Below are 11,382 nucleotides of genomic sequence, written 5' to 3' on the forward strand. Positions count from 1 at the left end.
AGACAGTGGCCCAGAGTTGGGATCCAGCCCTGGATCTCCAGCCCCTAACACTGGCTGACTAGCCATCCATCTAGCGAATCTGAGTTTGATTCAACCAGCCTTGCTGTGCCAGAGTCAAAGATGGCCGCCCCCTCAATGCTGCCAGTGACGAGGCGCCGGAGCGGCCATGTTGGAGCCTGGCGCCGAGGTCGCGCTGATGCCAGTGGGCGTGGCCGGTCCCCGCTCCACGGGGTGACCATATTGGATACGTTCCCCCGCCTCTGGGACGTGGGGGCGGCCATCTTGGAAGCGGGCCGAAGCTGAGCGAGGGGCACGCCAGAGGCCGCAGGGCGGCCATCTTGGAAGCGGGCAGATGGGCGGGCTGCCGGGGGAGGGAGGTTTGCGAGGGCGCCTTTGGCCAGGGTTGGAGAGTGACCCCGGAAGCGGAAGTAGCCGCCCGGGGGGGGGGGGCCTGTCGGGACTTCCTGGCCAGGAGCGCCTGTTGTCTTGCTTCCATCCACAGCAAGGGAGAGACCATGGTAAGGGGCGGGGGGGCTGGGAGCCAGGACTCCCGGGGGCTGGGGGGGGAGGGGCCAGGACTCCCCGGGTCTGGGGGGAGGGGCCAGGACTCCTGGGGTCGGGGGGGAGGGGCCTGGACTCCTTGGGGGAGGGGCTGCTGGTTGGGGGGGGATCCAGAACTCATGGGGTCTGGGGGGGAGGGGCCAGGACTCCCGGGATCTCGGGGGGGAGGGGCCAGGACTCCTGGGATCTCGGGGGGGAGGGGCCAGGACTCCTGGGGTCTCGGGGGGGAGGGGCTGCTGGTTGGGGGGGGGGGAGCCTGGACTCCCGGGGTCTGGGGGGGAGGGGCCAGGACTCCTGGGATCTCGGGGGGGGAGGGGCCAGGACTCCTGGGGTTTCGGGGGGGAGGGGCTGCTGGTTGGGGGGGGGAGCCAGGACTCCTGGGGTCCCTGGGGGGAGGGTCTGATGGTTGGAGGGGTTGGGAGTCCTGAGTTCTCTGATGCCCTTTCTGCCCCCCCCCCCCCCCCAGGACAGCGAGTTCTCCGACCCGGAGCTGGCCGCGGTGGGCGAGGAGTCTAAGTCGGAGAATGGCGAGAACGCCCCCGTCTACTGCATCTGCCGCAAGCCGGACATCAACTGCTTCATGATGTACGGAGACCCCGGGGAGGCGAGGGGTCGCTCCGGCGCCTGGGTCCCCCTGCCTGTGTCCTAGGTTGCTGCTGCTGGGAAGGGGGCCGGGTAACTCCCCGCCCCTGCAAGGGGAGCCCCAGGAGGCACTTGGCCCACGGGCTGGGCAGGGGGTTGTTTCCTGGGGCAGGCAGGGCGGGGGGAGTGGGGCAGGGGCTTGCACAGGGAGCGCTTTGACTCTCCCGTCTCTCCCGCCCCTGCAGCGGCTGTGACAACTGCAACGAGTGGTTCCATGGCAGCTGTATCAACATCACGGAGAGGATGGCGAAGGCCATTCGGGAATGGTACTGTCTGCAGTGCCGAGGTGAGGACGGGGGCGGGGCGGCGCGGGGAGGGGAGGGGGGCGGCACCCCTGGCCTTTCTGGCTGTGATGTGCGTTCCTCTCCCCTCCGCAGATAAGAACCCGGCCCTGGAGATCCGATACCGGCACAAGAAATCCAAGGACAAGGAGCGGGAGGGCGAGCGGGATCGGGCGGAGAAAGACGAGCTGAGGAAGAAAGCCCAGGAGCTGGCCCTGGATCAGAGCCGTGGGTCCAAAGTAAGTGCCCGGGAAAGGGTGCTAGGTTGGGGGTGGAGGGAGCCGGTGGGATTCTGTCCCATGAGCCCATGGGGCTGCGTTGCCAGGGAACTGAGCGGCAGGGTTCTAAGAGCAGCTCCAACCACCTTCCGGCTCCAGTTGCTGCCCGTCCCCAGCGTTAAGGGGCAGAGTTAAGGGTAAACAACCTGCAACGTGGTCGGATTTCCTTGGGCAGAGAGCTGCGCCGGTGTTGCCCTGATGCGTGGCCACTCCCCAGAAGTGGCTGCGTCTCGGAGTTGGGCAATCCGTCCCGTTTGGAGTGGCAGTGCTCCCTTCTCGTCCGTTGAGCCCCCAGGCTCAATGGAGGGATGATAGGAGTTACTATAGAGAACTGGGTATCTGGCTGGTGAGTCTTGCCCACATGCTCAGGGTTTAGCTGATCGCCATATTTGGGGTCGGGAAGGAATTTTCCTCCAGGGTAGATTGGCAGAGGCCCTGGAAGTTTTTCTCCTTCCTCTGTAGCATGCGATACAGATCACAGCTGGAGGATTCTCTGCATCTTGGGGCCTTCAAAGTATTTGAAGGCTTCAATATCTGAGATATAGGTGAGAGGATGATTCTAGGAGGGGTAGGTGAGATTCTGTGGCCTGCACTGTGCAGGGGGTCAGACTAGACGATCATAATGGTCCCTTTTTTAATGGGGAGCAGGTTTAAAACTAATAAAAGAAAGTTCTTCTTCACACAGCGTGTAGTCAACCTGTGGAACTCCTCGCCAGAGGAGGCTGTGAAGGCTAGAACTATAACAGCGTTTAAAGAGAAGCTAGATAATTTCATGGAGGTTAGGTCCATAAAAGGCTATTAGCCAGGGGATAAAATGGTGTCCCTGTCCTCTGTTTGTCAGAGGCTGGAGAGGGATGGCAGGAGACAAATCGCTTGATCATTGTCTTCGGTCCACCCTCTCTGGGGCACCTGGTGCTGGCTGCTGTCGGCAGACAGGATACTGGGCTAGAAGGACCTTTGGTCTGACCCAGTACGGCCGTTCTTATGTTCTTATGTTATGTTCTTCTGACCTTAAAGTCTAGGAGTCTATGAAACGGGCCTGCCAGGTTCCTTGGCCCATTCTCAGACCACGGTTCTGGAGCATGGGCTGGTGGGGTGAGACCCGTGGGCACTGGGTGAATTTCCGACCCCACCTCATTGGCTGTGGCACTGCTACAAATACAGCTGTGGACACTCATCTGGCCTCTTAAGTCAGGAAGTATTCTCCCTGCTCGCCAGCTGGGTGTGAGAATGAAAGAGTCCCGGGAGAGAGACCCCTTGGGTTTACGCTGTAAATATCCTCAAATGCCTGCTCCCGGCACATCCTGTGGTCTTTCCCCCTCCCCCCGGCCGGTCTTGGCATCCATGATTGGGTTGGGTGGCAGGTGGGGTGTCAGGTATCAATTTAGGAGCTTGAAAATCCCTGAGTACGTCCATGGGGGAGCTGCCATGATCCCTGCTGAAAATTAGGGGCTGAGGGAGTAGGGGGAAGGAGACGGGAAGTCAATGGCTGAGCACGTGCTCCAGCTGACCGAGGCTAGAGCCATCTCCAAGCCATACGCTCGGGGCGGAGACAGCCCTGCGGAAGAGCTGGGCTGTCTGATTTCCAGGGAAATGTCTCCTGACTGGAATAGACCCTGGGTGGGCTGCTCTCCGCTCGGGCACTGCTAAAAATCTCAGTGCTGCCGGGAAGTAAAAGGACAGTCGATGAGCCGCATTGGCAGTGCATACGTTGTGTGTGTGTGTGTGGGGGGGGGGGGGGGGCGGGAAGCCCCTTTTCCGGCTTGTTTGGGCCCCAAACCGAAGGCAGCTCTGTGGACTTTGCTTTTAGCTGCGTGTGAGCGTCAGTCCTCGAAACACACCAAGATTTTCCTCAGCTGTGGCAGCCGAAACCAGGCAGCTGGCATAAGGAACAGAAGGGAAGCAGGCCTGGATCTGTTGCGAAGAAAGTGAATGAAACTTGCTGGAAATAGTTTTCCCCTCGCAACAGATGCACGAGCCGCTGCCTCGGGTGACCCTCCCTTTGTTGTTGCTGAGTGTGTCAGATACGACGCTGACCGTGTGTATTGTGGGTGCAAACAGCTCGACTTGGTTACAGTTATCCATGTGCTTTGGGTGGGGAGGGTGGGTTGTGGCACTCCTGAGTTAGCAATATTTAAAGCGATGGTCGTGATGTCAAACCGATTGAAATTCTTCAAGGGGGCAGAGGTCGCTTTCCAGATGCCAGGTGTGTTTCCCGTACCAGCCATCTTTAGCTCTGGGCGTGGGGGTGCATGCAACATTGCCTCTTTGCAAGGAAGAATCGAAGGGGCGGGGGATGTTTTAGGGGAGAGAGGCAGATAGAAATCTCAAACTTGGCTTGTTCGATAGCTCTCGCCAAGAGCAAGTCAAATTTGAAGGCAGGGGATGGCCTGGTAATTTCAAAGATGCGAGAGTCAAAACGTTCTCTTTCTCACACCCCTGGTTAAGGACGCCCCCCGTTAAGGACACCCGCAGTTAAGGATGTTTTCCTCATCTTTCTTCAACATACAAACTTGTTGTTCTTACAGTTCTCTCCTCCGCAACAGCAAATTAAGCGCTCGGCACGGATGTGTGGCGAGTGCGAGGCGTGCCGGCGGACAGAGGACTGCGGCCAGTGTGACTTCTGCCGTGACATGAAGAAATTCGGAGGGCCCAATAAAATTCGTCAGAAATGCCGTCTGCGACAGTGCCAGGTCCGGGCGCGGGTGAGTACGGAAGCCTTCACCTCCTGTCCTACGTACTTGTCTGGCGGCTGCCCCGCTCCAGAGATGGCCGCATGTCATCCGAGGTGCTTATCGGAGTGTTTCTTTTCTTTCTAGGAGTCATATAAGTATTTCCCAGCCTCGGTAAGTTGGCTCCATCTTCCCTGTGACTGTTTCCCTCCAGGGTTCTCTCCCCAGGTCCGAGAGGAGACTGGGGTAGTGGTTAGGGCTGGTGAGAGGTTGGAAAGCAGGGTGCCTGAGTTCTCTCCCTGGCTCTGGGAGGGGAGTAGGGGCTAGTGGTTAGAGTTGGTGGGAGAGTGGGAGCCCGGATGCCTGGGTTCTCTCCCTGGCTCTGGGAGGGGAGTGAGGCTAGTGGGGAAGAGTTGGGTCCTATTCCCAGCTTTTGCAGCTTGATGGTGGCCCGGTCTCATCCCTGCTGTGTGCCTCAGTTTCCCAGTCTGCGTGTGTGGCCGGCGCAGGGATAAGGGGTGTAGGTCAGTCATGTCGGACAGCAAGTGACTAACCCCCTTCCCAGCAGATGCTGCGGGGCCGGGACGAGGACTTGCAGATGCTGAAGGAGCAGTTGGAATCGTCTGCCACTCCCGAGCCCCTGTCGGACGACGACCTCCCGATTGACCCCGACTTGTACCAGGAGTTCTGTGCTGGGGCCTTCGACGATCAGAACCTGGTGAGGACATGACCCAGCTCGCGGGATCCCCCATACGGCAGGGCCCCAGGGGACCCCAGCTGCAGCGTGCCCAGCTACAGCGTTCTCCAAATCGTTTCACTCTGCTGCCGTGATGCTCGGGCCTCTCCCCAGAAGTGGCTGCATCTCAGCGCAGGGTGTCCTGTCCACATGCTGGGCCCTGCTGTTCCTAGTACTTGTTCCTGGACCCTTGGGTGGCTCCCGGGATGGGGTGCTGGGTTGAGTATCTCTTTCAGGGCTGGCTGGCTCGTTTTACCCCTGACGGCCTCTGTACCTCGCTTGGGGGGGAGCGCGGGGGCGGATTACTGGTGTGGGGCCAGACGAGGGCATGTGGCCTCTGGTGCCCTCTGGGGGGTGCTGGTCTCATCCTTGTCTCCTCTCCCGCCACCCCAGCCGTGGCTCAGCGACCCGGAGGACGCCCCGTTCCTGGACCCCGTGCTCCGCAAACGCGCCGTCAAGGTCAAGCACGTTAAGAGGCGGGAGAAGAAATCGGAGAAGAAGGTAGGAGCCAGCGGCAGCGGCTGTGGACACGCTCCCCCCCCCCTCCATCCTGGGACATAGCCTGGCTCCACGAGGGAGCGGGGGCTAGTGGTTAGAGCAGGGGAGCCGGGAGGGGAATGGGGGCTGGTGACTAGAGCCCGGGGCTCTGGGAGGGGGGTGAGGGCTAGCGGTTAGAGCGAGGAGAGATGGCGATGGGGGCTACAGGGCCCTGACACGGTGTCGTCCCCCCCTCCCCCCCCGGCAGAAGGAGGAGAAGTACAAGCGCCACAAGCAGAAGCAGAAGCACCGGGACCGGTCGCGGCACACGGAACGGCCCGACGCCAAGGACCCGGCCTCGCTGCACCAGTGCCTGGGCCCCGGCTGCGTCCAGCCCGCCCGGCTGGCGTCCAAGTACTGCTCCGAGGAGTGCGGCATGAAGCTGGCTGCCAAGTGAGCGCTGGCCCCCCCGTGGCCCGGCCCCGGGGTCACCCCATGGCTCTGGTAGGCCCAGTCCCCCCCTGCCCTCGGTCAGACTCTCAGGGGCGCCCCAAGTCCCATGGACGATACCCATCCCAGAGCTGGTCCGTGGGGCTTCCTGGTATCCTGCCGACCTGGGGCAGCCCCTCGGGGTCCCGCCTGCCCCATATCCCTGCTGCGTCAGACCCCCAGGTCCTCCCAGGCCTGCATCCTCCCCCAGTCAGGCCCACAGGGCCCCACCAGTCCTGTACCCCTCTCCAGCTCAGCCCGATGGGGGCCCCGCCAGGCTCAGCCCACAGCCAGGGCTCCCTGGGAGCTGGGCGCTCGTGCGGCCGCTTGGCCGAGATCCCAGTGCCAGCCAGCTGATCCGCGTTTCCCCTGGGGGTGCCCCTCCGCATGCGCCTCGGTGCACGGAACAGCAGTTATTCCGCACGCGGGCGGACTAGGGCCGAGGGGGCCCAGCCCCGGCTCAGCTCCCACAGCGGCGTCTGTCCCTCCCCCGCAGCCGGATCTACGAGATCCTGCCGCAGCGCATCCAGCAGTGGCAGCAGAGCCCCTGCGTGGCGGAGGAGCACGGGAAGAAGTTGCTGGAGCGGATCCGGCGGGAGCAGCAGCAGGCCCGGCTGCGGCTGCAGGAGATGGAGCGGCGCTTCCACGAGCTGGAGGCCGTCATTGCCAAGGCCAAGCAGCAGGCCATCAAGGAGGACGAGGAGGTGGGGAGGGGCTGGGGAGCCGGGGCTCCTGGGGCCCCTCCAAGGCCAAGGAAAGGGAGGGGGGCCTAGTGGTTAGAGCCAGCGGGGCAGGGAGCCTGGATACGTGAGGTCTGGCGGTTGTGGGGGGGGTGGGCAAGGAGCCAGGACTCTTGGATTCTCTCCCAGGCTGACGGAGGGGAGCGAGGTCTAGTGGTTAGAGCCAAGGGAGTGGGGGGGGGGGGGGGCAGGGAGCCTGGATATATGGGTTCCATCTCCCCCTTTGGGAGGGGAGGTGGGGGTTGGGGGAGGGGCAAGGAGCCAGGGATTCTCTCCCAGGCTGAGGGAGGGGAGTGAGGTCTAGTGGTTAGAGCCAGGACTCCAGGGTTTTCTCCCTGGCTGGCCTGTACTCGGGGATCCCCCTCCAGCGCCCTCCCTGCTCTCCTCCCACAGACCAACGAGGGAGACAGCGACGATACCGACCTGCAGATCTTCTGCGTCTCCTGCGGGCATCCCATCAACCCCAAGGTGGCACTGCGCCACATGGAACGTTGCTACGCCAAGGTACCCCGCCCTGCCCGCGGCCCCCTCTCTGCAGCATTGTACTGTGCTGCGGGGCCCGGGAAACAGACTCTCCCCTCGCCCCTGCTCTGGCTCATCGCCCGGCTGAACGAGTTTTCCATGCGGCTGTTCTACAGCTACCCCGCCCCAGAGCTGGCTGCATCGCCCGGCTGAACGAGTCTTCCCCGTGCCGCGTTCCATGCGGCTGTTCTCCAGCTACCCCGCCCCAGAGCTGGCTGCATCGCCCGGCTGAACGAGTCTTCCCCATGCCACGTTCCACGCGGCTGTTCTCCAGCTACCCCGCCCCAGAGCTGGCTGCATCGCCCGGCTGAACGAGTCTTCCCCATGCCACGTTCCATGCGGCTGTTCTTCAGCTACCCCGCCCCAGAGCTGGCTGCATCGCCCGGCTGAACGAGTCTTCCCCGTGCCGCGTTCCATGCGGCTGTTCTTCAGCTACCCCGCCCCAGAGCTGGCTGCATCGCCCGGCTGAACGAGTCTTCCCCGTGCCACGTTCCATGCGGCTGTTCCACAGCTGCCCCGCCCCAGAGCTCGCTGCATCACCCGGCTGAACGAGTCTTCCCCGTGCCGTGTTCCATGCGGCTGTTCTACAGCTACCCCGCCCCAGAGCTGGCTGCATCGCCCGGCTGAACGAGTCTTCCCCATGCCACGTTCCACGCGGCTGTTCTACAGCTACCCCGCCCCAGAGCTGGCTGCATCGCCCGGCTGAACGAGTCTTCCCCATGCCACGTTCCATGCGGCTGTTCTACAGCTACCCCGCCCCAGAGCTGGCTGCATCGCCCGGCTGAATGAGTCATCCCCGTGCCGCGTTCCATGCGGCTGTTCTACAGCTACCCCGCCCCAGAGCTGGCTGCATTGCCCGGCTGAACGAGTCTTCCCTGTGCCGCGTTCCATGCGGCTGTTCTACAGCTACCCCGCCCCAGAGCTGGCTGCATCGCCCGGCTGAACGAGTCTTCCCTTGTGCGGCATTGCCCCATCTCCCTCCCGGTGCACTGATGAGCCCTATGTTCTTCCTTTTCCCCACAGTATGAGAGCCAGACGTCCTTCGGATCCATGTACCCAACCCGCATAGAGGGGTGAGTCCCGGGGGTGGGGAGAGGAGGGACAGGGCGCTCACTCCAAATCCATCCCCCCTGGGACCGTCTGGGCTGACTCTGTCCATCCTCCAAATCTTCCCCCAGCAACCTGAGCCCTTGGGTCCCTCACCATATGGTTCCCCCGCTGATTCCCCCCGCCGCCCTGCCGCCCTCTCCCCTCCACCGTTGCAGTGCTCTTGGGTCCCACCCCGCTGCGATTCCCTGCTGGCTGTCGCCCGCTGTCTCTGCTTCCTCGCCCGTGCGGACTCCTATACCCGTCGCGTTCGCGGGGACCGTGCGAGTCCCCTAGGCCGGCCCCAGCCACAGGCCGGATTTGTTGTCCAATGGCTCCTGCCTCGGCTCAAAACCCCCCAGCGAAGGCGCTTCCAGGACCTCCCGAGGCCTCGTTTCTGTTGTCCTGCTGCTCTGACGCGACCCCTCTGAATTCAGCTCTGTCCCCCAAAGCATTGCCAGCCTGACCCTCGCTTTGCGACGTCGCTAGAGTGCCTCAGCGTGCGGCCCGGACCCACCGCCAGGCGGTGAAGAGATGCTGCGCACCAGGCCGAGAACAGCCCCACACGGGAGAGGAGTGGGGCCTAAGGGTTAGAGCAGGGGGGCTTTGGAGCCAGGACTCCTGGGCTCTCTCCCTGGCTCTGGGAGGGGATTGGGGCCTAAGGGTTAGAGCAGGGGGGCTTTGGAGCCAGGACTCCTGGGCTCTCTCCCTGGCTCTGGGAGGGGATTGGGGCCTAGGGGTTAGAGCAGGGGGGCTTCGGAGCCAGGACTCCTGGGTTCTCTCCCTGGCTCTGGCAAGCAGCATTGAACACACGTGCCTCAGTTTCCCTCCTAAACAATGTGGCGATGCTGCCTAGATCTTCCTACAGCCATGGATTTCCCGCCTCCCCTCCAGGCAGCTGGTTGCAGCCTCTCAACCAGGCATTGTGTTTCCCTCTCCTCCACCCCCCCCCCCCACAGGGCCACCCGCCTCTTCTGTGACGTCTACAACCCTCAGAGCAAGACCTACTGCAAACGGCTGCAGGTGCTATGCCCCGAGCACTCCCGCGACCCCAAGGTGAGGGGCACGGGCTGCCAGTGGGGGGGCAGGGTGGGGGGCTGGCCGCCAGGGGCAACATGAGCCTGACTCCCCCCCCTCCCTCCCTCCGGTGCTCTCCCCAGGTGTCGGTGGACGAGGTGTGCGGCTGCCCCCTGGTGAAGGACGTCTTCGAGCTCACGGGCGAGGTCTGCCGCGTTCCCAAGCGGAAATGCAACCGCCACTACTGCTGGGAGAAACTGCGCCGGGCCGAGGTGGACCTGGAGAGAGTGCGCGTGGTACGGAGCGGGGCTGGCCCGCAGGGGGCGCTCTCCCTGGCAGGCAGGGCCGTGCACGCGGGGGGGTGTGTCAAAATCTAGGTGTCTCCCCTCCCCCGCCATCTGTGATTCCTTCTGATCTTAGAAATTCCCCCCTGCCCCACATCCTTCCCCTCCCCCTTCCTGATGCAGTTGGTTGTCACTGTGTGGCTGTTCTCCAGCGGCCCCGCCCCAGAGCTGGCTGCGTCTTAGGGTCCGGTGAGCCATTGTGGCGTTATATGTGGCTGTTCTCCAGCGGCCCCGCCCCAGAGCTGGCTGCATCTTCGGGTCCGGTGAGCCATTGTGGCGTTATATGTGGCTGTTCTCCAGCGGCCCCGCCCCAGAGCTGGCTGCATCGTAGGGTCCGGTGAGCCATCCCCTTGTGGCGTTACGTGCGGTCGTTCCCCAGCTGCCATGCCCCAGGGGCCGCCGCGTGTAACAGCTCCCCCTGCTGTTGGCAGTGGTACAAGCTGGACGAGCTGTTTGAGCAAGAGCGCAACGTGCGCATGGCCATGACCAACCGGGCCGGACTGCTAGCGCTGATGCTCCATCAGACCATCCAGCACGACCCGCTGACCACAGACCTGCGCACCACCACTGACCGCTGAGCCAGGTGCGTGGCTGGGGCAGGGGTACTGGCTCCCATGGGGCCTAGGGCAGAGAATGGGGCTCGGGGCCTTTCCTCGTGGGGGGCCAGCTCTCCTGTGGCTCCAGGGCGGGGGAAGGGCTTCTGCCGTCTAGGGGGCACAGTCTCCCATGGGGCCGCAGGAACTGGCTTCCTGGGGGGAGGGGTGCTGGGCTGCCACGCTCCCCTAACTGTCCTCTCTCTCCTGCAGGGCCGACGCCAGACGTGGTGGATTTTTCTGGACCCTCATTCTTTTTTTAATGTTTTTTTTAAACTTTTATTTTTTCTTTAAAAAACAAACAAAACAAAAAAAAACAAAAGGAAGGAAAATGTAGCAGAGCTCTGAGTATGATCCTGCGCTGGCCCCCACTCGCTTCTCCCCCATCTCTGGGTGGGGCTTCTACTTCCCCTCCTGCCCTGCCCCCAACCCCAGGCCCATCATCTCCCCCGCCGGCCCTTGCCTGCCCACTCCATCCCTCCTGTTTCCGGCTTGTCCTTTTCCACGGCTCTGGCACCCATGGGTGTTCCTCCAGGCATGGGGCTGTATCCCAAGATACAGAGATACGAGTTCTGCTGGGGTGTGGGCAGGGAGAAGTGGGGGGGGGGGGGAATGAATGAGACGGGCCTAATAAAAACCAAGTTTCAAACAGAAGCATCCTTTTCCTGAGATCTGTGCCTCTGGGGGAGTGAGTTCAGAGTGGAGAGCTGGCCTGAGCTATTCCCCCCTCCCCTACCTTGGGACAGGGAGGTTAACCTGCAGCATGCCACCTTGCCTGCCCTATTCCCCTGCTCCACCAGACCCTGCGGCGGGGAGTCCCAAAGGTTAACGCTCTGGCCGGGCTATTTATCCAGCGGACCCTGCAGCGGGTTGTTCCGCGGGGTAACACCCGTTCCCATAGCGGGTTACGGGCCTGAGATTACCCCCCCCCCGGTCATATTTGC

General features: G+C 62.8%; 1 protein-coding gene across 4 annotated transcripts; it reads left to right on the top strand.

Annotated features, from left to right (window-relative positions):
• Nucleotides 1-387: 387 nt before the first annotated feature.
• On the top strand, nucleotides 388-10,760 carry CXXC1 (CXXC finger protein 1). Of its 4 annotated transcripts, none has more exons than XM_075914947.1 (16): nucleotides 388-518; nucleotides 1,028-1,146; nucleotides 1,389-1,489; nucleotides 1,581-1,723; nucleotides 4,291-4,467; nucleotides 4,582-4,608; nucleotides 5,000-5,152; nucleotides 5,564-5,671; nucleotides 5,916-6,100; nucleotides 6,633-6,840; nucleotides 7,270-7,380; nucleotides 8,422-8,471; nucleotides 9,444-9,540; nucleotides 9,645-9,797; nucleotides 10,277-10,428; nucleotides 10,652-10,760. In XM_075914947.1, exons 1-15 carry the CDS (start codon nucleotides 516-518, stop codon nucleotides 10,421-10,423), a joined length of 1,782 nt encoding a protein of 593 aa, XP_075771062.1. In that variant the 5' UTR covers nucleotides 388-515; the 3' UTR covers nucleotides 10,424-10,428; nucleotides 10,652-10,760. The 4 variants fall into 4 exon arrangements, with proteins under 4 accessions (XP_075771062.1, XP_075771063.1, XP_075771064.1 ...); XM_075914948.1 differs by having other exon boundaries at nucleotides 5,003-5,152; XM_075914949.1 differs by having other exon boundaries at nucleotides 4,309-4,467.
• Nucleotides 10,761-11,382: the final 622 nt, after the last annotated feature.

This window comes from Pelodiscus sinensis, unplaced genomic scaffold, assembly GCF_049634645.1.
Source record: "Pelodiscus sinensis isolate JC-2024 unplaced genomic scaffold, ASM4963464v1 ctg59, whole genome shotgun sequence".
Lineage (NCBI taxonomy): Eukaryota > Metazoa > Chordata > Testudines > Trionychidae > Pelodiscus > Pelodiscus sinensis.

Coding starts and splice junctions, on each gene's coding strand:
- CXXC1 (XM_075914947.1), top strand. Junction 4,468..4,581: donor AGTGCCAGGTCCGGGCGCGG/GTGAGTACGGAA, acceptor TTTTCTTTCTAG/GAGTCATATAAGTATTTCCC. Junction 4,609..4,999: donor ATAAGTATTTCCCAGCCTCG/GTAAGTTGGCTC, acceptor CCCCCTTCCCAG/CAGATGCTGCGGGGCCGGGA.